The sequence below is a fragment of the Geotrypetes seraphini genome, chromosome 4 (genome assembly GCF_902459505.1).
Source record: "Geotrypetes seraphini chromosome 4, aGeoSer1.1, whole genome shotgun sequence".
Lineage (NCBI taxonomy): Eukaryota > Metazoa > Chordata > Amphibia > Gymnophiona > Dermophiidae > Geotrypetes > Geotrypetes seraphini.
Genome location: NC_047087.1, coordinates 104,366,065 through 104,393,647, shown reverse-complemented (window position 1 = coordinate 104,393,647; position 27,583 = coordinate 104,366,065). Strand labels below are relative to the sequence as shown.

General features: G+C 43.0%; 1 protein-coding gene across 7 annotated transcripts in view; it reads left to right on the top strand.

Annotated features, from left to right (window-relative positions):
* The window catches only part of GPR156 (G protein-coupled receptor 156), a 121,228-nt gene extending 95,674 nt beyond the window's left edge, over positions 1-25,554 (top strand). For all 7 annotated transcript variants that reach the window (XM_033940187.1, XM_033940185.1, XM_033940183.1 and 4 more), the window contains 3 exons: positions 670-906; positions 18,506-18,667; positions 23,634-25,554. In XM_033940187.1, the coding sequence (XP_033796078.1) occupies positions 670-906; positions 18,506-18,667; positions 23,634-25,043 (1,809 nt within the window). In that variant the 3' untranslated portion in view covers positions 25,044-25,554. The remainder of the gene's footprint in view (positions 1-669; positions 907-18,505; positions 18,668-23,633) is intronic.
* The last annotated feature ends 2,029 nt before the right edge of the window (positions 25,555-27,583 follow it).

Genomic DNA, 27,583 nt, shown 5'->3' with positions numbered 1-27,583 from the left:
TAACATACTATAATTATTTAAAACTCCAACAAATTTTATTTATTTATTTTAATTTATTTGGAGATTGCCATAACGCTAAAACTGACAATGCAGAACTAAGTGGTTCACAGACTACACAAAAGAGAGAAAGCAATGCCAATTAATCTGAAAGTTGCACATCCAAATTTAAGCAATCTTCTACAAATGGTTCCCATTTCATTTTTGACTGCAGAGGAAAATCAGCACATGAGCAACAGGCAGGTGAAAAAGTGTGGTGTGCTCACTGCTCACATCTCCTGCCAGCCTGAAGACAATGTACTGGGGTGGGGGGGGGGGAAGAGGGAGAATAGACAGATCTCTGTGGGCAGTGGTGGATTTAATTCCCCCCTCCCTGTATTTCTGTCAGCAGCTGACTTATTAAGGTAAAATTGGGTGCCATTGAAGTTGCGCATCTGAGAGGGCTGCTCCTAAACATTTGGGCCTTAGATAAATGCCTAGTTTGCTTATGCCTTAATCCTGCCCTGCCATATTCATCATAAAAGTTCCTCTAGATGTAATTATTTGGTATGTCCTTTGACTCTCATCAACCCCCCCCCCTCTCCATTTGAGGGCTCCTCCAATTGTCAAAGTGTATAGGGAAAAGGCTGTTGACATAGTCTTATTGATCTGAACCATATCTGCTCTTCTCAGGGTATCCTGTTGATCTATGGCACGTATCTGGCAGGGCTGACTGACAACATGAGTTCCCCACCTGTAAACCAATCTTCGACTATCATGGTTGGCGTTAACTTGGTCATTCTTTCTACTGGTGGTGTCTTTTTGGTGACCCGATTCTTCCACACCTGGCCAAGTGTGGTCTATGGTCTTACTTCAGGAGGCATCTTTATCTGCACCACCACCATCAACTGTTTCATCTTTATTCCACAGGTAAAAATAATAGTACTGTATTTACAGTGAGTGCAGAGATATGACATAACACACATAGGATGAAGGTGAAACAGAGGCTCAGGAGTAACTCAAGGAAATATGTATTTATGGAGAGGGTAGTACATGTGTTGAACGACTTCCCAGTAGAGGTGATATAGACAAAGTATATCTGAATTCAAGAAAGCATGGGACAACCACATAGGATCTCTAAGGGAGAGGAAGGGATAGCAGACAGTATGAATGGGCAGATTTGATCGACCATATGGTCTTTATCTGCTGTCATTTTCTATGTTTCTATTTACATTCACTGCTCAGCTTAGACTATGCACCTGTTTCATTGATATTTCAGTAGAAAATATTGATATTAACTCTACAAAATGCCATGTAAACTATGGGGAGGGAAATCCCCCTTCCCCCATCATTCCATCTTCTGTTGAAGACAGATTGGAATGAAAGTACTTTGGCTTACTTGTTTTTGCTCAGCATTATGTAGGACCATGTTACAAATGTTCCTGCTTTGACAAGCAGCTCCTGATTGGTGAGGCCTGATTTTAGTACAGGAAGAGGCAGTCGGAGCATACCGCGAGTGATTTCCTTCACTCGCTGGCACTCTGGCTGCCCTCTCCTGCCTCTCCGGCTGCCCTCTCCTGTCTCCCCTGCTAAAAAACGTATTCGCAGTTTTTCAACATTCACGGGGGTTCCTAGAACAGAACCCCCGTGAATATTGGGGGAGTACTGTGTGTGTGTATATATATATATATATATATTTCTTTTAAGTTTCTTTTTTTTTGGTTACCGTCTTTTAAATTTTTTTTGTATTCTAAACCGTCTAGGTGCAAGTTGATAGTATATCAAATTTGGAATAAACTTGGAACTTGAATGGGGAAGAGAAAGATGAGAGGGAGAAATGTTAGATATGGTGGTGGAGAGGGAACAATGGGACAGATTGAAAGAGATACAAGAGGGAGGAATGTTGGACATGGTGATGGAGGGAATGGAGGGAGAGATCTGGCATGGTGCTGTAAAGGGGTGACAGAAAGAGAACTATTGGGCATGGGGCTGGTGGACAGAGATGAAAGATGCTGCACATGGTTCAGGGAATGAGAGAGGGAGAAATATTGGATGTGATAGTAAAGGGGATGGGAGAGATGCACCCTGGATTCCTTTCTCTCTTTCCCACTCCCTTTGCAGCATGAGGACTAGTGTTGGACATCCCTGTGCTAAACATTAGCACAATGTGGTACCCTTAACCAAGGTTAATGTACTTACTGTTTGTGCTGAATGATGTCACTTTGTGGTCTGAGAGTCATCTATAACATTTGCCACTTCTCCTTTGACTTTCAAGTTTCAAGTTTTTATTAAAATTTGATTAAATCGCTTATCTGTTTCCTAAGCAATGTACAAAAAATAAAATAGGGTGAAAAATTACAAACTAACTAGCAAACAGCAAAATCACAGAAATTACAAAATAAACAAACGACAAGAACCGTATGGAAATGGGGGAGAAATACATTTCTTAATAGGATAGGAGAGCAATTAAGGTAAAAACAAAATGGTAGAGGTTAAGAGAATAGATGGTAGAGGAATAAAAGAGGAGCATCTCCTTTTAGTTATTCTAGATCAGGGGTGTCAAAGTTGGTCCTCGAGGACCGTAATCCGGTCGGGTTTTCAGGATTTCCGCAATGAATATGCAAGAGATCTATTAGCATACAATGAAAGCAGTGCATGCAAATAGATCTCATGCATATTAATTGGGAAAATCCTGAAAACCCGACTGGATTGCAGCCCTCAAGGACCGACTTTGACACCCCTGTTCTAGATTAAAGGCATCCTTAAATAGATAGCATTTCAATTTGCATTTAAATCGTTCCTGCATTTTTTCTTCTCTTATAAAAATTGGTAGGGCATTCCACAGCTGGGGTTCTGTGACGGAAAATATATCAGGGCGTTTTGTACTGATTATCTTAAGGGAAGGGATTGATAGTAAATGTTGATCATTAGATCTAAGTGGAATTAAGAGTTTGTCAATAAATATCGGTGTTTTTGATGTTAATGTTTTAAAATGTGAAGAAACGGAAGCTCTGTATTAATAATAATAATAATAATAATTTTATTTCTTATATACCGCTGTACCGTGAAGTTCTAAGCGGTTTACAGTAGAAACAGAAGAAATGCAATAAGTAAGATTAATTAAGATGAAGAGAGAGTACTTAGAGTTCCCTGACTGTCCCAAAGGCTCACATTCTTGCTAAAGTACTTGAGAAAAATAAATTAGTTAGGTTATAAACATAGAGTAGAAGAAGGTAGGAAAACAGTTCATAGGAAAATTAATTTTGAATACATTATACATTATATATTGTTCAAGGCGGAATACTAATTATAGGAGATTTGGACATTACCAAAAGAATTGCGTAATAAAGATTATCTAGATAAATTACATAACAGTGATTCATGTACATTACATGGTGTGGTAGAGGATTCAATTATGAAAATTACATATCAGGGAATCAAGTGATAAGAGAATATAGTGGAGAATATCAGTATATACGGTTTACAGATTGGAAGTTACCTAATAATGTCATAAGAAGTTTATTGGATAGTGTGGAAAATGTTTATATAGGAATCAGAGTATGTATGATAGGAAAGGTTTTAAGAATTGATTAATGTGTTATTCTATAGAGGGAGAGCTTGTGCATAAAGGGAGGATATTAGTTGGTAATGACGTGTTTTCTGAATAGAAATGTTTTGATTTCTTTTCGAAATACTTTGATGTCTGTTGTATTGATTATTAGTTTGGTGATTGTGGGGTCAATTTTTGCTGCCTGTGTCGCTAGAAGGCTGTCGTATAGTTTCTTAAGACGGGTTCCATTATTAGGTGGGAAGGTGAATAGGTTTTGAGTTCTTCTTGATCTGGATGAGAGGTAGCGGTTTAGGCGGTTGTTTAGGTAACAGGGGGCAGTTCCATGGGTTATCTTAAACAGCAGACAATAGAACTTTAATTGAGTTCTTGCTTTTATCGGAAGCCAGTGAGAGTCTATATAGGCGGGAGTGATTGTGGTCAAATTTGCTGAGACAGTAGATGAGTCTGATGGCAGTGTTCTGAATTGTCTGTAGTTGTTTTATCATATTGTTAGGACATGTTAGGTAGAGGCTGTTGCAGTAATCCAAATTACTAAGTGTGAGGGATTGAACAATGATCTTGTAGTGTTCTTTGGTAAAGAAATTTCTTATTTTTCTTAGGTTTCGCATGGTGAAGAATGCCTTCTGTATGACTTTGTGTATCTGTGTCTGCATAGTGCAGCGTCTATCTAATTGTATTCCTAGAATTTTTAGAGTGCTCTGTATGGGATATTTGATTGTATTTACTTCCAGTTCTGTTAAAGATTGCTTTTGTTCCTTCTCTAGTAGTAGGAATTTGTTTTTCTCTGCATTCAGTTTCAGTTTATGGTTCTTCATCCATTTTTCTACAGTTTCCAGTGTTGTTATCAGGCGTTCATTGGAGCTGGGGTCTTGTATGTCAAATGGGAGAATGATGGTTATGTCATCTGCGTAACTGAAAGAAGTTATATTTAGGGCGTCTAGGGCAGTGCCTAAGGAAGCTATGAAGAGGTTGAATAGTATGGGCGATAGTGGGGATCCTTGTGGTACTCCGCAGGGGTTTGTCCAGGGGTCAGATAAAATATCTTTTGACTTAACTCTATATGATCTTGTTTGAAGGAAGCCTTGGAACCAGTTGTGAACTTTACCAGTTATTCCTATGGCATCTAGTGTCTGAAGAAGTATTAGATGATCTACTAAGTCAAATGCTGCTGAAAGGTCGAGTTGGATAATTAGTAACTTGTTTCCTTTGCTGAGGTGCTGTTGGGCTATATTAAGTAAAGATACCAGTAATGTTTCTGTGCTGTGATTGGCTCTGAAACCAGATTGAGATGGATGTAGAATGTTGTGGTCTTCAAGGTAATAGGATAGATATTGTGCAACTAGACCCTCGATGATTTTGATGTATAGTGGGATAGAAGCAATTGGTCTATAATTTGTTGGGTTGTCTATTGGGCCTTTGGGATCTTTTAGTATGGGGGTGATTATTATTTCTCCAAGTTCCGGAGGGAATTGGCCTTCCTTGAGAGTGGTTTGCAACCATAGCGTGAGACAAGTAATGAATTTGGTAGATGCTGTTGCTAATAGGTAAGGAGGACAGTTGTTCAAATCACAGGAGGATTTGCTGTATTTTTTGTACAGCAGGTCCAGGTCTGACCATTGTGTCGTTGGGAAGTTGGTCCAGGTCCTATCTGCTGAGATGGCTTCATCATTTGTGGGTTTTATTGGTATCTCTTCAATGATATTTTGGGAATTGTTGAATGTAGATCTGATTGTGGTGATTTTATTTTTGAAGTAGTCTGATAATTGTGAAGCTGTTGGAGTCTGGGTTCCTTGGGTGGCGAGGAAGGGTTTGGTATCTGTGAGGTTTTTTACAATGCTGAAAAGTTTTTTGGTGTCTAGTTTTTCAGTGCCAATGAGTTTGGAGTAATAGTCTTTACGTTTTTCCTTCAGTTTGATTTTATATTGTTTGATTTGGAATCTCCATTCTGTTTTAATGTGGTCTTGTTTCTGTTTTTTCCATGATCTTTCTAGTTGTCTGCATTGCCTCTTTAGTTGTATGAGTTCAGTGTCATACCATTTGTCTGAAGGTCTGCTTATTTTGTTTTTTGTTTTTAGTGGTGCTAGTTTGTTCAAAGTGGTTTCACTAATGTAACGCCATGTGTTTATGAATTCCTTGTGGTTGTTTAAGTCTAGTAATGGGTCTACTGTGTCCCAGAAAGTAATGGGTTCGATTTTCTGTCTGGATTTGAAGCTGGTTGTGATTGGAATAGGTTTGATTTTATTATACATCCAATTGAAGGTGTACTTGTAGTGGTCGGACCATAAGGTTGGATTCCAAGAGCCGTTGGTGATGTGGATGTTTTGTGTGTAAGCGGCAATGTCAAGTTGATGACCCTTTTCATGTGTGGGTTCAGGATTGAGTAATTGGTAAGATAGGGTGTTGAGGAATGAAAGAATGTCTGCTACTTGATTGGAGGTGTGGTCTTCTAAGTGGAGGTTGATGTCTCCTAGGATCAGGTTGTGTGTGGAAGATAAGGAATTCTGGAAGATAAATTCTTCTAGTTCTTGTTTAGAAGTGTTCCATTTTCCTGGAGTGACATAGCATAGAAGGCAGTTCAGAGTTCCTGTGAGAGACTTGTCCGAGAGTTGGCAAGCAAGAAGGTCTAGGTGAGGGGTGGAGTGCTTGGTAAGGACTTTAATATTGAGGTTATTTTTTACAATGATTGCTAGACCTCCACCTCCTCTGTTTACTCTGCAAACTAGCTCTAGTTTGTAACCGTTTGGGCAAAATTCAGTAATGCGAGGATCTGAGTCTGAAGTGAGCCAGGTTTCGGTTAGGAAGAGGCAACCTAAATTATCTTTGATCAGCCAGTCTTTAATTAGTTCTGTCTTTGGGCTGATTGATCGTATATTCAGATATGCGCAAGCAATTGATTTGAATTTAGTGGGAGATTGTGTGGTGTGAGTATTGGTAATAGTTCTGGATGTAGATTGAGGTTTTTGAGAGTTGGCCTTGGTTTTTGATGGTGGTCTTTTTCTCCAGGTTGCGTGAATGTTTTCAAGATTGGATGATGAACATGTTATCAGTGTTCTGGGAGTTTGCAGTTTTCTAGTGGATTGAAGCATTCTGTGTGTTGTTGTGAGGATGGGTATGGAGTGAGTGTGATATCCGACAGTTTTCCATTTGTCTAAGAGAATGGAGAGCAGTAGTAGGACTAAGTAGAGTTTGGTTGTGAGTGTTGCCATTTTTATTTTTTTTTTGTGTGTGGATAGGGGTGTTAGTTCTGGTGTTTTTTGTTCTATTGGTGTTACCTGTCTTTTTGGAGTGCCTATGTCTGTAAGTATTACCCATACCTTTCCAAAATGTATCCTTCAGAGTTATGGTTAAATATATTTTATTGAACTCAACAAAGAGGAACCCCCCCCCCCCCCCAGAATCTCAGCAGAATACAGAAAACAAGCTCACATTTTGGTAATTTTATACACAACACAACCTCACCACTCCCACCTTTGCAACCCCCAATCCTCCCCAGTATTCACTAAAGTTAGATACAATTCAATGAGCAGACCAATAACAAGGAACAAGAAAGTCAGCCAAGCAAACAGGACAAGCTCAAGATAGGCTCAGATAATACCCCCCCCCACAACCACCTCCCACCCCCCAGTCCTCCTTCAAGTCCAACCCAAATGATACCAATAAGAAAAGAGATGCACAAAGACCCAGAAAAAGCAACATGTGAAGCAAGTAGTCCAAAGCAACAAATCGACAATCCTTCAGAGTTATGCACCAGGGGCGGACTGAGAGGGATCTGAGCCTCCAGGTCCCAGCCCTCCCCCCCCTTCCCCATTTGATAGTTTTGCCAGAGATGAAATTATCTCCTGCCCTGTTGTATTCCTGCAATGATTTTAATTCTTTTTCAAACAGAGAACGATCCTTCCACTGTAGCTGTAGTGCTCAGGATTTTAAGAATCAGAATGACAAGCTTATAAATTTCACTGAAACCAACTGAATCTAGTGCAGTATCTCCTGGTACTTTATGGATTTTATGTGGATATTTCCCGTGGAACTCTTTAGATGTATACATCACTATCAGCTCATTTTGAAGCCTGATGGTCAAAATGCTGAGTATATGTATCCTGCAAAGAGGAGAATGCATCCCCTGGGAAAGCTTTAGCATGTGTTATAAACTTTAGATCTAGAAGTGCTACAAATTTCAGCTTAACCATGTCAGAAAATCTCTCTCTGATTTGGAGCAACAAGCAATCAATTATTTCAAAGAACAGCTGTTTGTATTGGGCATTAAGCTTCAAAATTATCTCTAACACGTCATTTCTTTGCAGGGCCCATGTCCTCATCTGAGCTTTCATATATTTCCTGAAACTCTTCTTTCTAACCAATTAAAAATTCTTCTACTTCTTTAATCTTTTATTGGCAGTATGAAATATCAAATCATTTGGCTTGTAAGGTAGAAAAAAAAATATTTGCAAGCAAAAACTGCAGCAAAAATCGTCAACAGGAAGGAAAACTCAAAATCATTGAGTCCGTGATGAAAACCAGAATCAGTAGATACTGTACACCTATCCTACTCTTGAGCATTATTAATTATATCTGTAAATAGTTCATGTAATCCTATTTTATTCTCTTTCATAATGTTGACAATACGTGAACTATAATTCCATCTTGTAGCAGCCACTGTAGGAATTCATACTTTGACAATGTCATCTAGTAACTAAGTTCTCTTACTTGATTTTGAGTAGAAAAGACAATTTTGCACTAGGTACTAAATTTAAGATATGTGCATTAGAGAATGACAAGGGGAAAAATTTATCACCGTTCTTGCCCCATTCCCGTGAGCTCGTCCCTGCCCCGTCCCCACCCTGCAAACTGTCAAATCCCATTCGCATAAGCCTCAAATAGTTATGGTTTTATACTGAACTTATTTTATTAAAGTATAAAAAGAGACAATATTCTGTACAATTTCATTTTATAAACACAAATAATACAGAGCAAGGATCAACAAACCCATCTCCCCTCCCTTTCACAAATATCTCCTTCACTATTGTGAAAACTGAACAAACCAAATTACTACAGAATGCTACATAGAAAAATCAAGCTAACAGAATACTTTAGCAAGAATAATGTTAGGGGAGTGCAACTAGAGCAACTGCCCCCTGGTCAGAGAGAGAACCCTAAGCCAGCTGGAAGCTAAAGAAGCACAGTCTGGACTTTGCGGTCCCCAGTTATGTCTAATACCAGCTCTATCAGGCCACATATGTTACCATGTTACATATTTCAAATCTGAAATATTCTAATCACAAAATATAAAATAAATTTATTTTTTTTCTTTTTGTTGTCTGGTAATTTTATTCTTCAAATCACATTGGTCTCAGGCTTTGGTTTTAGGTTCCTTCTGTCTTCATCGTGGCATGGCTGGCTCCTGAAGGTAAAATAGGCGTAAGAGGAGCTGGGGAGAAGATGCTGAGTCTGACACGGGCACAATGGTTTTTTTTACCACAGGAGTAAGACTTTTCACCGTTACCACGGGACGATAAAAGGTCTTGTCCCCATTCCCGCGAGGCGGTGAAAGGTCTTGTCTCCATTCCTGTGGTAAACCAGTTGCAAATGTCTCCATTCCTGCAGATTTACTGCGGTGACCCGTTGTTTACCGCGGTAAACAGTCCCCGTATCATTCTCTAATGTGCATAACAGTGAACAAATATTGCATCAGGTGCTTCTTTTTGAATCATAGACTGCGATCCAAGCAAATTTGAAGCCAATACAAGAGTACCATCAAAGGCTTTGCTACAGGCTTTTCCAGGCACTTGAATTCCTTAAATGTTTGGGGGATAAGTGTTGAAATTCTATGTACGCTTCTATCTGTCACTTTGATGAACCCCTATGGTCCGCTGTCAGCTGTGGTATATCTCGCAGATATAGAAAGTTGCAAAAGATTAGCTGCATCAGAAGATTCATCTGCCATGACAGCAACAAATGTTGATTCCTGTCATTCTTTTTTCAACTGAAGAAATTATGTCATTTTGAATATGGTGTGATGTTCCTGAGAAAATTGTAACTGTCTCCAAGTGCTGACACAAAACTGAGTCATAACTTGTCAAAAACTGTAGCAGTTGCACATAATTCCCTCTGTTGAATGACTGTATACTGACTTGTTGACCAAGAAAGCAAACCACATCAATTAATCTCTTCAAAACATTTGGGGAGGTTTTCTGATCATCTCACTGTGTTGCAGAATTCCATGTCTGCACTGTTGAAAAGTGGACAAGGCCAGCAGAAGAGTTTATTCAGAGTAACACTTCCTGTTAACCACTCTGGGCTAGTTGCACAAAACTCTCCGTTCGTGACCAATGGTCACTAAGCCAATTTGACTGGTTTAGCAACTAACCGGAATTTGCTGACCCAATTCTCAAAAAGGCTCACCGTGTTGTTTTCCATACGTTTATACATTCTCCGATTCTGGCATGCAAATAACCTCATTACTGTTAAAATGAGGTCATTAATATTAAAATAAGCCATACGATCGATGGCCTAACATTGCATGCCAGAATTGGATTGGTAATTCCGACCCAAATAAAAAGATGCAACACACACATAATATCTGACCCATAAAAAAAAGTCAAGCCACCCCCCCCCATGATGACAACCCCCCCCCCGACCTCTGGATCCCAAATAGAGGTAGGGGTGACACCCCATTCCCTCCTGCCACTATGAACCCTCCTCCCTGCAATTCAATAAAAATTGGCATGAGGGATGCCCACTCCCTCCTTCCACTGTGAACTCTCCATGCTGAATTGACCTCCCCAGGATAGAGAATGACACGGTGACGGTTTACCCGCGGCCACCGCATTTAAGCCGCGGGTCACCGCCGAAAACGGGGAAGAAAAATAGCAGTCGCTGCGGTGACGGGGACAAGGCCATTCACCGACCGCGGAAACGGTGAACAGGTTTGTCCCCGCGGGCCAATGTACCCCCTTCTAGGAACCGCTATTTCACCGTGCTCCTCATTTGTCATTTCAACCCTTCCTGCCAATCGCAGCAGAAGGGTACCCAACCCCTCCTGCCGGTCCTCCCAATGGCCTCCCCTAAGATCGCCGGCAGGAGGGTACCCAACCCCTCCTGCTGGACCCCCCCCCAACGAACCCTCCCACCCCGGAACCCCCTTAGTCTTACTTTTCAAGTTGGACCGGACAGCTCCTCGCTCGTCTGGCCAGCAGGCCTGCCTCCGTCCAAATGAGGCGGGCCCGCCCCTCCCCTCCCCTCCCCTCCCCTCCCCTGCCTCCCAATGGCCCCCCTGGCAGGAGGGTACCCAACCCCTCCTGCTGGACCCCACCCCCCAACGAACCCTCCCACCCCGGAACCCCCTTAGTCTTACTTTTCAAGTTGGACCGGACAGCTCCTCGCTCGTCTGGCCAGCAGGCCTGCCTCCGTCCAAATGAGGCGGGCCCGCCCCTCCCCTCCCCTCCCCTCCCCTGCCTCCCAATGGCCTCCCCTAAGATCGCCGGCAGGAGGGTACCCAACCCCTCCTGCTGGACCCCCCCCCCAACGAACCCTCCCACCCCGGAACCCCCTTAGTCTTACTTTTCAAGTTGGACCGGACAGCTCCTCGCTCGTCTGGCCAGCAGGCCTGCCTCCGTCCAAATGAGGCGGGCCCGCCCCTCCCCTCCCCTCCCCTGCCTCCCAATGGCCTCCCCTAAGATCGCCGGCAGGAGGGTACCCAACCCCTCCTGCTGGACCCCCCCCCCAACGAACCCTCCCACCCCGGAACCCCCTTAGTCTTACTTTTCAAGTTGGACCGGACAGCTCCTCGCTCGTCTGGCCAGCAGGCCTGCCTCCGTCCAAATGAGGCGGGCCCGCCCCTCCCCTCCCCTGCCTAACCCACAGGATCCTAGGGCCTGATTGGCCCAAGCACCTAAGGCCCCTCCTATAGCGGGAGTGGCTTTAGGTGCCTAGACCAATCAGGCCCTAGGATCCTGTGGGTTGGGCAGGGTAGGGGCGGGCCCGCCTCATTTGGACGGAGGCAGGCCTGCTGGCCAGACGAGCGAGGAGCTTTCCGGTCCAACTTGAAAAGTAAGACTAAGGGGGTTCCGGGGTGGGAGGGTTCGTTGGGGGGGGGGTCCAGCAAGGCGATCTTAGGGGAGGCCATTGGGAGGCAGGGGAGGGGAGGGGCGGGCCCGCCTCATTTGGACGGAGGCAGGCCTGCTGGCCAGACGAGCGAGGAGCTGTCCGGTCCAACTTGAAAAGTAAGACTAAGGGGGTTCCGGGGTGGGAGGGTTCGTTGGGGGGGGGGTCCAGCAGGAGGGGTTGGGTACCCTCCTGCCGGCGATCTTAGGGGAGGCCATTGGGAGGACCGGCAGGAGGGGTTGGGTACCCTTCTGCTGCGATTGTCGGGAGGGCCGTTGGGGGGGTCTACAGGAGGGGTTGGGTGCCCTCCTGCCGTGATCGCTGGGGGGAGGGGAGACTTGCAGCCGTAGCCGCGGTCACTATGCTAATCACGGCAGCATTTAAAGTACATGTCGTGTTTGTTTTTGCATTGCTAGCCCCAGGGGTGGTGGAAGATTAGTGATTGAAAAACTGTATGAAAAATAACTATTTTAAATTTAGTGATCAAAATGTGTCAGTTTTGAGAATTTTTATTAATTAATTTTTTCTCTGCGTGTTTTGTTTTTGTATAGTTATTAACTAATATTTAACTAAGTTTTAAAGTTTTAAAGAATGTTTCCTTTATACGTAAATAAAGAAAAGTGAATGGGATTGCAGTGGCGGTGACGGGGCGGTGAATGGGGTGGCAGTGGCGGTGACGGGGCGGTGAAGAGGATGGTGAGACGGGGACGGGGCGGTGACGGGGTTGGTGAGACGGGGACGGGGCGGTGACGGGGATGGTGAGACGGGGACGGGGCGGTGACGGGGACCAATTTTTTCACCGTGTCATTCTCTACCCCAGGACTCCCCAAACCAACCCCTCCCCTCTCCTTCCCCACTTTATCAAAAATTAGCAGGAGGAATGCCTCCTTTCTGCCACTGGATGCCCCCTCGGACCACCTCCCCCATATCTCTAAATTAGGATGACAACAGGAGGGATGCCCAGTCCCTCCTGCTTGCAAGCCCGCCACTCTAAAATGATGGGCCTTCCTCATTCCAGTGAATCCTAGGATGCACAGGGAGGTGCCTAAGGCTCTGATTAGCTCAAACACCTAAGGCTAGGGGAAGGGTCACTGCCACGTCTCCTACAGACAGAACAGCATGGTGCCCCCTAGTCTTGAGAGCTTTGGTTCCCGCATATTTTGTGTATTTGAAAAAAAATAAACTGGCAGATGGCAGCAGATAAGGAGAGTTACTTGCTGACTCCCCTCCCCAACCCCAGGATTTCAGAGCTAGAGGAGTAAGGGAAGAGATGGCATGGCAAGCTTGGACTGTGTTTGGACCTGAGTAACCTGGTTCCTATAAATATAATTCTACACAAGAGGGTAATTCTGTGCAAATTCTGTATTGCACAATTGTGCAGAATTCCATCAAGTGTAGTAATCTGCAACTATATAAACTGGAAATTGCATTATTTATATATATATCTTCATTTTAAAGCCAAAATAAGTGCAACATATTTTAGACATTTTACACTTTAACAACACTTAACTTCTGTCAAATTATATTTATGACAAATACATATATCATCCCCCCCTTTATACATATCCAACAATTGCACTCTAATTAAAAGTATCTCCCCACCCTGGATGTGTATGATCAAAGGGCAAAATCAACAATCACTCCTTACAGAATTCTGTCAATAGCTCCCAAACATCCATAAATTTCTTATAATGTCCCTGTTGTATATACAGCCATCATACGCTCCATTTTAAAAATGTGGCATAGAGATTGCCACCAGAAAGTATAATTTAACCGAGCCCAGTTTTTCCAATTCCTCAAAATAAGTTGTATGACAACCCCTGTCATAATACAGAGAAGTTTATTATTATGGGAAGATATTTGGCTTTTGGACCTCATTAATGTGCCAAATTGCATTCTTAAAAGTGAGTCAGCTTTGTGTTGACAGTATTGAAAAATGAATGATTTGGCTGAAAGTGAACTTAAATAAATGAAAATGAACTAGAAACTTGCAGGATATTATTAGATTTCTTATTTGTTTATTGTTAGATTAAGGGACTGACTTCCTAATTCATGTACAGTATATGGAAAAAGCTTCTAGTTAATCAGATCCCATATTATTTTCTAGTTGCATTCTATCCTCTTTCCCGTTCAGTGATTCTTTCTAAACTTGTCTCCTCTATCGTTTTCTTACACAGAGAGCTACTACATTAACCAATTTCATGAGGGAGATTTTAAGGCAATCCTGTGTTTCTGGTAACACAGAAACTGATTCATTATGGGAACTGCAGTGGGTAGAATCAAGGGCTATAAATCTCACACTGCTTTGGGATGCAAGTTCAAAACCAGGACTTACCAAAAGGTCTCCACTCTGGAACTGGGTTGAGTAATTTGGCAGCTCTGCCTATATGAGACCCCTTTTTGTTTTTCTTTCCTGCCTGCTCACTGTCAGTAGATTACACCATTTCACTTGGCTGAAGAATTTCAGAACCTGATTTGATAATTTTGCCCAAAAAAGAGGAACTGTGTTAAATAAGAATTTTGAAAAGCATACAGAGATGTTGGCTCTACAACAGCAAGTGTGGCTGCTTAAGGATATTTGAACAGTATGATGGATCAGTGTAAGCAAATCAGTCTTGTACAACACAAGATGCTCCCTTTCAGTGAATACTGTAGGAAAGACAGAGCATTTATCTATACATTCTGTCTCAACCATGATGACTATAGAAATCTTTTAGGCAAATACCACCACACCTCGTGCTATGTTAGCAATATGTCACCACTGCTACAAGGATGCACGGGTTTCCTATTGTATACCAGGTAAGATTTATTTCTTGTACACAAATGCCTAAATTAATTGAAAAACGCCGTTAGAAATGGCAAAAAAACCAAACCCCTGATATTCAAGCGCCTACCAGCACCTAAATAAAAGATGCTGGGATTGGGCCTACATAGTAGCTTTCTAGCTCCTAATGTCACTACAGGCATGGCTAACACTGGTAGAGGTGTTAGGCACCAGAAAGTGCCTAAGTAGGTGCGATTTATGCATAGATAGCGCTGGAAATGTAGGCCCAGAAAACCCTGGCCTACATTTCTGGTGCCTATCTTGCCCAGAGGCACGATTCTGTATATGGTGCCATTGCATGACTGACATGCGATCGGCGGCTGCTTTTTAGACAGCTGCTGATAGTGGTGCCATAAACAGAATCCACAGCGGGCCACCACACACTCAAATCATTTCATTGTGTGGGGCTTTATGCTCCCATTCGTCATTGGACCCGTATATATAACATCAGTTTTTATGGAAAAAATTTTTTGTAGAAATACTAAAAGTACTTAGCTTATGGATTTGACGCTAGCCAGGAGGGTAGAAACATCAGCCACCAACATGTTTCGCCCATACAACTCTAGGGCTTTATCAAGGCACCCTCGTTCATAACCGGTTTACTCCCACCATGGTCTACGACGCGATGGTGGGAGTAAACCGGTTATGAACGAGGGTGCCTTGATAAAGCCCTAGAGTTGTATGGGCGAAACACGTTGGTGGCTGATGTTTCTACCCTCCCGGCTAGCATCAAATCCATAAGCTAAGTACTTTTAGTATTTCTACAAAAAAATTTTTTCCATAAAAACTGATGTTATATATACGGGTCCAATGACGAATGGGAGCATAAAGCCCCACACAATGAAATGATTTGAGTGTGTGGTGGCCCGCTGAGGACCTTAAATAGAACAATGAAGTTATTCTGAAAGAAGTTTTGTAAGCAGTGGGATTACCTCTTACTGTTGTTGGTTGCTATATGTGAATGTTCTTCTTTCAAAAGTAATTATTAGTGTGCCCAGAGTTTCATTCTATAAACAGAATCCAGCCATAAGCGCTCAATGAAGTCCTGATGTTATAGTAATTCTATATAATAAAACTCTAGAGCGCGCATGCGCTCTTGAAAAATCATGATCCCTGGCACCGTGTTTTCTGATCCGTGGCCGCGTTCCATTTTAGAACGCGGCCAGGGATCACTCTGGCCACTCCCCTCCTCACTCACCAATCTGAAGCAAGCTCCTCACCAACCGGAAGCAAGCACCTCACCTCCCGCCCTCGCTCACCGCTGCTGCTGCCACTGCCGCTGATTCTTCTCTTCAGGGCAGCCTGCGATCGTGGCCGGCTTTGGCGGGCCTCACGGGCCGCTTTCCGGCCTCGGTGGCATGTTCCCTCTGACGCACGGGATCGCGTCGGAAGGGAGCGTGCTTCCGGGTTGGGGAGCAGCCTGTAAGGTTCGCTGGGGCCGGCCACCACAATCGCGGCCTGGAGCAGGCCAGAAGATGCCGGGATGCAGGGAGGGTAAGCAGGGGAATCAATACAAGGGGCCAGAGGGAGAGGGAAAGGGGGCTGCTTTGAGGGGAGGGGTGTGCTGGGGGGAGACAGAAGGGGCCATGGAGAGATAGGGAGAGGGAAAAGGGAGCTGCTTTGGGGGAGGGGTGTGCTGGTGGGAGACAGAAGGGGCCATGGAGAGATAGGGAGAGGGAAAAGGGGGCTACTTTGGGGGAGGGGTGTGCTGGGGACAGACAGTTTTGCTCTGGGTGGAACACAGAAGGGACTATGGAGAGACAGGGAGAGGGAAAGGGGGCTACTTTGGGGGAAGGGTGTGCTAGGGACAGACAGTTTTGCACTGGGGGGAAGACAGAAGGGGCCATGGAGAGACAGTTAGGGAGAAGGAAAGGGGACTGCTTTTGGGGGTAGGGGTGTGCTTAGTGCAAACAGCTTTGCTCTGGGGGGGAAGACAGAAGAGGGCCATGGAGAGACAGTTAGGGAGAGGGAAAGGGGGCTGCTTTGGGGGGGAGGGGTGTGCTGGAGGCAGACAGCTTTGCTCGGGGGGGGAGACAGAAGGACACAGACAGCGGCCAAGGAGAGAGAGATAAAGAAACACAGACAGACAGAACACATATATTCTAGCACCCGTTAATGTAACTTAACGATTAGTATCATATAAAAACATATAGGGTTACCATATTTGTAAACTAAAAAAGAGGGCGTGTTACCCTGCTCCCCCCCCCCCCTCATGCGCATGCTCAAGGTCTCAGCATGTGCACATGCTCAAAACCTTCAGCATACACAGATCCTCAAGGCCCTGCACCGGCCCAGCACATAACCTTAAGATCAGATAAGAAACTGGTTATCGGGGGGGGGGAGGGGAGGAATGGAGGGTGGAGGAGAGAAATGCCAAGGGGTGGGTGATTATTGGGTGAATTTTGGTTTGGTTTTAAAACCAAATGTTATGGTGTTTTGGGGTCCTTGAAGCAGGGGGTTGGTGATTATTGGAGGTGGGTGATTATCAGCGAGAACATGGTATTTGGTTAACGATAACCAGATAATTTATCCAGTTATCTTTAATCGGATAGCATTAGACTAAATGTTGGCCCCTGAAATTATAATCCGCTTGCAGGTTTTTTGACGTACTGTATTACTATTCAGTAGTTCATGCTTTTTTTTTTTAACCATATTTGATAGCTCTTCATATCTTCACACAAAAGAACCTTGGAGGGTCAATTTATGAAAGTATGTTAACCAGCAGCACACATGTGCATTGTTTCCACCAATTTCATCTATATATATAAAATCGGAGGTATGTATGTGTGTATGTATGTGTGTGTGTATGTGCCGCGATCACGCAAAAACGGCTTGACCGATTTGAACGAAACTTGGTATGCAGATCCCTCACTACCTGGGATGATATGTTCTGGGGGTCTCGCGGCCCACCTGCACACGTGGGCGGAGCTACAAACAGAAAATCAGATTTCACCCATTCATGTCAATGGAAAAAATGTAAAAAGCTGCCATTCTCACAGTAATTCAAAAACGGCTTGACCGATTTGAACGAAACTTGGTATGCAGATCCCTCACTACCTGGGGTGATATGTTCTGGGGGTCTTGTGGCCCACAACTCTATGTTGCTTGCTCAAGGGTGGGTTCACCCAAGAATTTATATGTTCTTGCTCCAGGAGGTGAAACTAAAAATGTTGTTTATAATCACATTTTGCGTTAGTTGTATTGTATTCATTTTGTCAAATACTTCACATTATAATTTGAATATTGTACTTTTTATTAAGCTGTAAAAAAATAATTTCATTCACCACTATAAAGTATCTTTATTTGAATCCATTTACAGTGTTATTGCTATAATTAAATACCCGTGCAACGCCGGGGCATCAGCTAGTTATCTATAATATAGGCAATTCACTAATAATGGGACCACAGAGGCAGTCTCTCATTAGCAAAACTTTCAGGAGGTAATTTTCAGAAGGGTTTCTATACATAAATGGCTGTTTTACTTTCAATAAAACCCCCTCTGAAAATTGCTTCTGCTTCTTCCTCTGTCACCCTTTCTGTAGAGAAAAGTACACATATGGACCAGACTATGTGCATATGTCCCCACAGGATAAAGGCAATGTTAGGGAAGCCTACCTTTAATATGGAGTACAGTCTCCCAGAAGAGGTGGTGGAGACAGAGACTGTGTCTGAATTCAAGAATGCATGGAATAGGCACGTAGGATCTCTCGGAGAGAGACAGAGATAATGGTTACTGCGGTTGGGCAGACTAGATGGGCCACTTGGCCTTTATCTGCCATCATGTTTCAATGTTAATACAGTGAGCTAAGATCCTGGGGAACTGGGTGCAGTGGGAATTGAACTTCCCTTTGACTCTGAACAACTCACGTAATCCTCCGTGAGCCCATTAGGGACAGAGAACATGTACAGCATTGTGTTCATCTGACAGTGCTACAGAAAAGATACCTAGTAGTAATATATTTTGACCTTTAGTAATTATTTCATTGTGAGAACATATACAACAGGAAACTCAAACCAAATCTTATCCTCTACAGCTGATACAATGGAAACAGTTTAAGGAGGACCAAAACCCTAGCATGAATCAGATGGCAAAATATTTCAATAGCCCCAGCAAAAGTTATCGCTCCATGTACAGTGAAGAGCAGATCTACCATCTGCTGGGGGAGAATAACTCCATGAAACGGCTCCTGACTGAGGTAACTCCAGCACAGTAAACAAATTATCTAATTATGAATCTGTGGGTATCAGTCTGTCTTGGCATCCATTTGTATGTACTCCTTTCTTCCTTCCTCTATTTCTATCATCTTTTTAAAGGATTTGTGGATTCAAATCCATGTTTGGATAGAATAGATTCTAGTGTGAATAAAGAAATCACTCTCCTAAATACGCTGGTGGGAATTTATCCAAAGGTGAAATTTGTTCTTTTTAAAATTTTGTTTGTATTTTTATTAGAAATGCAACAGTTGGAATTGGAGAATGAGATGTACAGCGTCAGCATCTATGAGACAAACCTGTTTTTTCTTGTTACATAGATCTTTTTGGACCCCTAGTTAGATTACAAAAGTTAGACAGTTCTAAATCTAATAGATGCTGGCACTGTCATCTCAATGGAGGGACACTGGATCTTTTGATATACTATTGTCCCTTGATACTTAAATTCTGGAAATCCATTTGGGGGTCAAATTATTATGATATTGGAAGTTCCATGATCATTGTCATATTATGTAATATTGTTCGGAACGATATTATTACCCAAAAGACCAATCAATGCAAACCAGAATAAATTGCTCCTCATCATGACAGGAGTAGCCATGCAGCTTATAATGAAAAATTCTAAATGTTGGGATAGCTTAAATTATAGTTTCTGGTGGGAATCCTTATGCCAGATTTATAAGTTTGAAAATATTAATTCTTTGCAGAGGGGACACCATAGCAAATTCAATGAAATTTGGGGCCCGTTAACAAAGTATTGTAAGATATGAATCTGAATTATTAATATTATTTCCCTTTGATTCATGAAAGATTGTTATACACAACCAGGAGGGGCGGCGGGGAGGGGGGGTTAAACTGCTCTATATTATTTGTTGGAATAGAGTGCATTATGTTATATTACTTGATGGTTCAACTGTTTGCACTATGTATTTGATTTCAAAAACGAATAAAGAATTTATAAAAAAATAAATAAATGCAACAATTACAAAACAGCAGATTGCATTGGTTCTACAAAGTAGAAATGATGCAACAAAGAAAATACAATGAGAATATGCAAGGAAACAATTCGCAATCTTTACTTGAACTAATACAGGCAGCTAGTCTATCCCAGCTCAACAGCAAGAATAAGAATGAGAACAAGAATATGCTCCCTTCCAAAGTTACATAGGGAAAAAATATATAATAATATGGAGGGAAGGGAAAGTAAGTATGGAAAAATGGGAGCATGTCAAGCTGAGAGAGAATTCTGATGTCAATGCTGCATTAATTTTGAATCTAATATATCGCCCCCAAACACTCATTCATACCAAATGGCATTCAGTACCATATATTCCCAGGTAACTTCAGTCAATTATACACCACATATATTCCCCAATTGCTCTCCAGACATACTCAAACGTACCTGCCATGCTGTAGTGCATGACCATAAAATCTGGTAGGTAGAGTATGAGATAGAGTCCTCCTTGGATAGGGTCTGTACTTCTTACCAGAGGGACACATATATCAGTTTCTCCAATCTATTGGCGGGAGCCATATAGGAAGTCGCTTAGCACAGACCAGCAGCGCCAAAGTGCAACCCTGCTCAGTACAACTCAGCGATTGGAGGCCGGAACTCGTGGCAGGCAGCGACTGACCAGATTAGCAGCGGGCAGGAGCGCGGAAAGCTCGCTCCTGCCCACTACATCTCTTGACCACCAGGGATTCCAGCAGCAGAGGAGGTACAATGGGCAGGGAGGGGGGACACAGGGTGCAGAGCCTCTCGGTCCAGTGGAGGCCCACAAAAAGTTTGGGAGAGGCGGGGGGGGGGGGCACGCTGGATGCTGGCCCAAATATAAACCGGGACCTCTATTTTTGGCCCAATTTTTTGGCCCAAGAATCCCAGTTTATATTAGAGTATATACGGTAATCCCCTCTCTCAACTCATTTCAGCTGTTAAAGCATAGATGGGGTTTGGAGGGATGTAGAGCAAGGGTAGACAAATTAGCATTAATGCTCTGGACCTCGATATAGCCCTACCTCCTGCAGCAGCATACTTCCCTACCTCTCCCCCCTGCCACCCCCCACCTCCTAGCTACAGCCACAGAGCAATCTTTCCCCTTCCCTACATCTCACGTAGAGAATGATATGGTGACAAAATTCATCACCGTTCTCATAAGAACATAAGAACTGCCATCTCCGGATCAGACCTTTGGTCCATCAAGTCCGGCGATCCGCACACGCGGAGGCCCCGCCAGGTGTACACCTGGTGTAATTTATAGTCCACCATATCTTTATATGCCTCTCTTAAGGAGATATGCATCTAGTTTGCTCTTGAAGCCTAGGACGGTCGATTCCGCAATAATCTCCTCTGGGAGGGCATTCCAGGTGTCAACCACTCTCTGAGTGAAGCAGAACTTCCTGACATTAGTCCTGAACCTGTCCCCCCTTAGCTTCATTACATGTCCTCTAGTCCGTGTCAAATTGGACAGTGTAAATAATCTTCTCTGCTCTATTTTGTCGATTCCTTTCAGTATTTTGAAGGTCTCGATCATATCCCCACGCATTCTCCTTTTCTCAAGGGAGAACAATCCTAGTGTTATAAGTCTATCCTCATATTCCAGTCTCTCCATACCCTTCACCAGTTTTGTTGCTCGTCTCTGCACCCTCTCCAGCAGTTTTATATCCTTCTTTAGGTAGGGAGACCAATGTTGGACGCAGTATTCCAAGTGTGGTCTGACCATTGCCCTATAAAGCGGCATTATAACTTTCTCCGATCTACTCGAGATTCCTTTCTTTATCATGCCCAACATTCTATTTGCCTTCTTTGCCGCTGCCGCGCATTGTGCCGACGGCTTCAGGGTCCTATCTATCAGTACACCCAGGTCCCTTTCTTGTTCACTCTTCCCCAGAGTTGCACCTGACATTGTATACTCGTATTCCTTATTTTTATTGCCTAAATGCATTACCTTGCATTTCTCCACATTGAACTTCATCTGCCATTTCTCCGCCCATGTTTCTAACCGACACAAGTCGCTCTGGAGTTTCTCTCTATCCTCCTGCGATCTGATTGCCCGGCATAGTTTTGTATCGTCTGCAAACTTGATGATCTCACTGGATGTTCCTTCCTCCAGGTCATTGATATAAATATTAAAAAGGATCGGCCCAAGTACCGAGCCCTGGGGTACACCACTAGTCACTTTCTCCCAGTCGGAGAACTTCCCATTTATGCCCACTCTCTGCTTTCGGTTTTCCAGCCATTTGCCTATCCATCTTTGTATATCTCCCTCTATGCCATGGCTTTGTAGTTTCCTGAGAAGTCTTTCGTGTGGAACTTTGTCGAACGCTTTCTGGAAGTCCAAGTATATTATGTCCACAGGCTTCCCACTATCAATTTGCTCGTTTACGGTCTCAAAAAATTGGAGTAAATTCGTCAAACATGATTTTCCTTTCCTGAATCCATGTTGACTGGGTTTCATCAAGTCGTGTGCGTCCAAGTGCCGGACTATGCTATCCTTGATCAGTGCTTCAACCATCTTGCCGGGGACCGACGTAAGACTCACAGGCCTATAGTTGCCCGGTTCCCCTCTCGATCCTTTTTTGAAAATTGGCGTGACGTTCGCTATCCTCCAGTCGTCCGGTATCTGTCCAGTTCTGATTGTCAGGTTTGCAAGTTTGTGCAATAACTCTCCGATTTCAACCTTCAATTCCTTTAAGACTCTCGGGTGAATTCCATCCGGTCCAGGGGATTTGTCACTTTTAAGTTTGTCGATCTGATAGTATATCTGGTCTAAGTCCACTTCAACTGTGGTGAGGCTGTTCTCTATTTCATCCCCGCGGATAACTTTGGGAAACAATTACATTACATTAGTGATTTCTATTCCGCTGTTACCTTGCAGTTCTAGGCGGATTACAGTTGAATTGTCAGGACATTTAGAAGTACATAAGAAGTGGTCTGGATATTTTCTAATTTGCTAAGGAATGGAGCATATTGCAGGTGATGTTTGAAGTAGATCTAGGTGTGTTAGTTTGGTTTTATGTATTTTTTGAATAGTAGGGTTTTTGTTTCTGTTTTGAAGGTTTTGTAGTCTGAAGTCGAAGTCAGTAAATTGGAGAGTTGGTGGTCCAGCTTTGCTGCTCAAGTGGCTAGGAGGTTTTCGTACAGCTTTTTTCGTTTCACGTATTTGATTGGAGGGTGCGTGAATGGTGCATGGGTTCTCCTGTGTCTGGTTGAGGTGGATTGATTTAGTCTGTTGTTCCAGTAGGCTGTGCTGTCTCTATTTATGGCTTTGAATAGTAGACAGTAGAATTTGTCATTCTTTAGTGCCTATCTCAGCCTCAGTCTTTCTACACCAGCTTTCTTCAATGCAAGGCTTGAGGGTCAGTGGCTGAGCCCATTCATACTCTGATTCTTCTCTCTCGCTTTAAAGAATTATATGGAGATGGTTTCCCTCAGTTATCTACAGGAACGGTGACGGATTTTGTCACCATGTCATTCTCTAATCTCACCTGCTAGAGGTATAGGATCAGCACATTCAGACATCAGATCAGGAGGTTACGTAACAGTAGGGAAAAAGTGCTGGCTGCTCTTCTATCACCCATGAATAGAAAGGGGGAAAGACTATATTTGGAGAAGAAGAGAAAAATAAAAGCACCAGTTGGAGATGAACGATAGAGAAATGCACTAGTGAAAGGCAAGAGATATAAAAGCACTAAAGAAGAGGGTAAAAATTAAGAAAAGGTAGGGTTACCAGATTTTGTAACGCTAAAATCCAGACACATGGCTTTAACCCAACCCCACCCAGTTATGCCCCATTCCGCCCTAACCACAACTCCATGCATATTCATTATGGTTATCCTGAATACTTGATTGGTTGGGTGTATCCTGAGTATTGGGTTGAGAATTCTTGATCTAATATCTTGTTTTAAATGGTTGGGAGATAACTTTTATTGTTTGTTTTTATTCTATTACAGAAAGATGCTGTGATAGAAAGTCTACAAGAGCAGGTGAATAATGCCAAGGATAAACTGATCAGACTGATGTCTTCTGAATGCAACTATGATCCTAGTGGGCTTATTTCTGTTTCCAAGACTGGCTCATCTGTGACTTACAGCATCAACGGTTCTCCCAAGGCTGTGGACAAGGTCATCACAACTGAATTGACACAGACAGGGCAATCTTTTGTAGATCTGGAGGAAAACCAAATGCAAAATCCTAGCAATCAGAATACACAATCCAGTATTGACAGGAAGATTAGGCAAAATATCATTGGAAAAGAACAAAAAATAAAAGAACATAATAACAACCTGCACACTCGTGCAGGTAGCTCAAGTAATAAAGTACAGCTTTATAATCTTCTAGACATGAATGGAAGCTCAGCATTTAAAGACAGTCAAGATCAATGGATTTCAACAAACAACCTGCATGTTGGCTATTTGGACAATATACCAAAAACCGAAATTCAAACTGTAGCAAGTGGTGTGGCTGATTCTTCTGTGGAGCCGAGCCTACTCGAGAGCTCAGGAGAAGACAGGCAGCCATTAGCAAAGCTGAATTATGTGAGTAGTGAAAAGCTGCAGGAAATTTTGCAAGAACTAAGCATAAACACCACTGTTGCTTCAAGTTGCAGATCATCAGGGAAGCCAAGAAAAGTCAGCCACAGTGTCCAGTCTGAAGACAAGTTGAGGTCTCCAGAAGATTTCAAAGCTACCCATATTAACCTTTCCCCTTGTTTAATTAGGACAAGTGGTCTTGCTTATTCCTCAAGAGCCATTTCTCTTTCCTCTCACTTTCCCGGGACTTTGCCTCATCACATTTTGTGCATCATGAACAAGACAGCCAACAGGACATATAATGGACTAAAGACTCAGACTCATGAGAAACTAAGGCAAACACCATATATGAAAGCCAATGATATCAACTTCCATTACCAGTCATCATCTTCAGTCTTCAATAAAGACATCAGTTTGCAGATGTATAAGAAAAAGTCACCTGGAGATCCAGGAGATGGAGAAATAGGGAGAGCTTCAACAAAATATTATAGTAATGATCAGTCACTGAATATCGCAGCTGAGCCACTTTATGTTAATCATGAGACTCAGGCAAAATACAAAATAAGTTCCAGAGAATGTCTGGAAGGGCCCGAGAGACGTATCCCAAGTAGTTGCATGGACTCAGACTCCAGCAGCTCAGAGGAGATAGTATGTTGTTGCCGCAGACCCTACTGTGAAATATGTTTTCAAAATGCTTATGAGTCTAGTGATAGTTGTACGTCTGAAACAGAATCTGAGACCTGTGGACACTCTGTCCGCTGGACAAAGTTTTATGCTAACTCTTCCCCTATTGTTAATTTCAAAGAAGACTTGACACCAACATTTGTTTGAATGTAACACTGCAGGTAAACAGCCTTTAAAATAGAAGTTTATCAAGACACTCTGCACTTTATTAAGGGGAGAAAAGTATGTGCTCATTTGTCCGGTTCTGTTGCCTGTTGCCTGTGAACTAGTAGTGTCTCATTAGTAGTACAGGGGCAAGAATTAGTGTGAAAACATTGGGGTAATATTCAGTGGCAGTGGCTGGTGTTTAACTTAATTCATATATTAAGCACCGCTGTACATATATGTGGTAAACGGTGATCACTGCTGCCATAAAGGCATGCCTGTTTACCCCTATGTACCAAAACTTAGGTGCACCCATGTTGAATTGGTGCACATATGCCATTATAGAATTAATGCCCAGCGATTGGCATTGGCATACCTAAATGGAAGTACCAATTTCTAAAATTGCTTGTGGAGAAGGCAGACTGCATATGTTTTACAGTTCTTATCTGTCAATGTATCCTATGTTTCTGTATAAAGCACTATTGCTAGTTGATATAATAAAATATAGGCATTTATCCAATTAGTTGAGTAAATTGGCTTCAGTAATTGTGATGATCTTGTTAAAAGAGTGAGCTTGTTCTGATTTACTCAAAACAGGATGCAGCGGGAATCTGTAGAGACTTTATTTAGTAAATAGGGCTTTTCAACATTTTACAGCTTAAGATGGGGAATAAAGATCAGAAGATTAGTAACTAAATTGAAAGCAGCTAACTCACAATACAGAAATCAGGCAATAAGAGAAAAACATTTCTCCACTTTACCTCCAAAAAACAGCACAGTGCCATCTGAGGTCATTAGGAAATGGGGACTTGTATACTGCCTTTTTGTGGCTTTGGCATTTCAAAGCTGACATTTGCAGCGGTAGGCACTACAGGATTAACTAATTTGCCCAGGGTCACAAGGTTCAGCACTGGGATTTGATCTTACAACCTCTGGGTGCAGAGGCAGCAACTCTACCAGTGAGCCACACCTTCCCCTTCTAATGGCCTTTAAGTAGTTTATAGTTTATACGAGGGCAAATCAAAAATTAAAGGCAATTGTTAAATTATGCATTAACCTGAACAGAGCTAGCAAAATGCAAAATATGTACTCGTATATTGTCTGTCGGATAGTTCATTCATGCAGAGTGCAGCACTCGACCTTTAGTCATGTGGCAGCCACAAGGTCAGAAACATAGATGCTCCATTGCAAGATTGCACCATTGAAGAACAACATGCAGTAGTGCACTTTCTTTGGGCAGAGTGAGTGAAACCTGTAGAAATTCACTGTCAGATGTTGACTCAGTATGGACATAGCACCATGAATCAACAAAAGGTTTATGAGTGGATAAAAAGGTTTAAAGCAGAAAGAACATGTAAACAGGTAAAAAGGTTTAAAGCAGAAAGTAACCAACTAAGGTTCTGGTCGTCCATCAACATCGTGCTCACAAGAGCACATTAACAGGGCAGATGCCTTGATTAGAGAAGACCGATGGATAATGGTGTCTCAGGCCTAGATACAATAAACAGGGTTAGTAAGACCGCGTGGGTTCGCTGCGGTCCAATTTTTGGCTGATTCCCAAAGAGCGATTAATGCTCAAACAAGTTTACATGCAAATGATTTGAGCTGTGGTTTGTTGTAATCCCCGTCTGATCCTGCCTTTAAATCGCTGGGAGAATGACTCTCACACATGCACAAAACCGGCAGGGGAAGCCCAAACAACTGAAAGGCAGGGGAAGCCCCAAAACAGCCTACTGCCATTCAGCTGTTTGGGGCAGGAAACCTTTTTTTTTTAAACTGACACAGATATTATGTTTATTTAAGATTTGATATACCACTCCTGCATTTTACTGACCTAAACAGTTTACAATGTATCAAACTAAAATTAAATTAGGCTCTTGAGAAAAACTACCCTATCTGTCTCGAAGGTTTACAATCTAGCTAAAGTACCTGATAAACTAATAATATGTAATAACATATAATACATTTCCAAGATCAAAAATCAAATGTTATACATGTTACCCACATAGACTATCTGTCCCCATTTAAAAAAAAAAAAGTCATGCTGGCTCCCCTCCTGACCACAGCCATCGCACCCCTTCCCCCAATACCAATAACAACTGCAGGTCCCCAAACCCCGTGACAGCGACGCACCCAGAGAGACAGGAGGGATGCCCAATTCCTTCTGTCTCAGCAACCTAGTTATGTATCCGGGCCACCTGGACCCCTGACATTCCCTCTAACGCTCCCCTTGATACCCCCCACCCTACCAACAAGACCCCAAAAGACAGCCTTAGTGGGCTGGGAGGTGTCAGCGGAAACCCTCCCAGCTCAAGCAACCCCTTCCCCAGACCATCCCCCGTACTTCATTGTAGAAGCCAGCAAGAGAGATGTCCATTCCTTCTTGCCTGCAGGCTCGTCTCTTCGAAATGGGCCTTCCTCTTTCTGGTGCATCCTGGGATGTACCAGGGAGGGTCTTAAGACCCTGATTGGCCTGGATACCTTAATCCCCTCATATGAGAGGGGCCTTAGGTATCTGGGCCTATCAGGGCCGTAGGCCACCT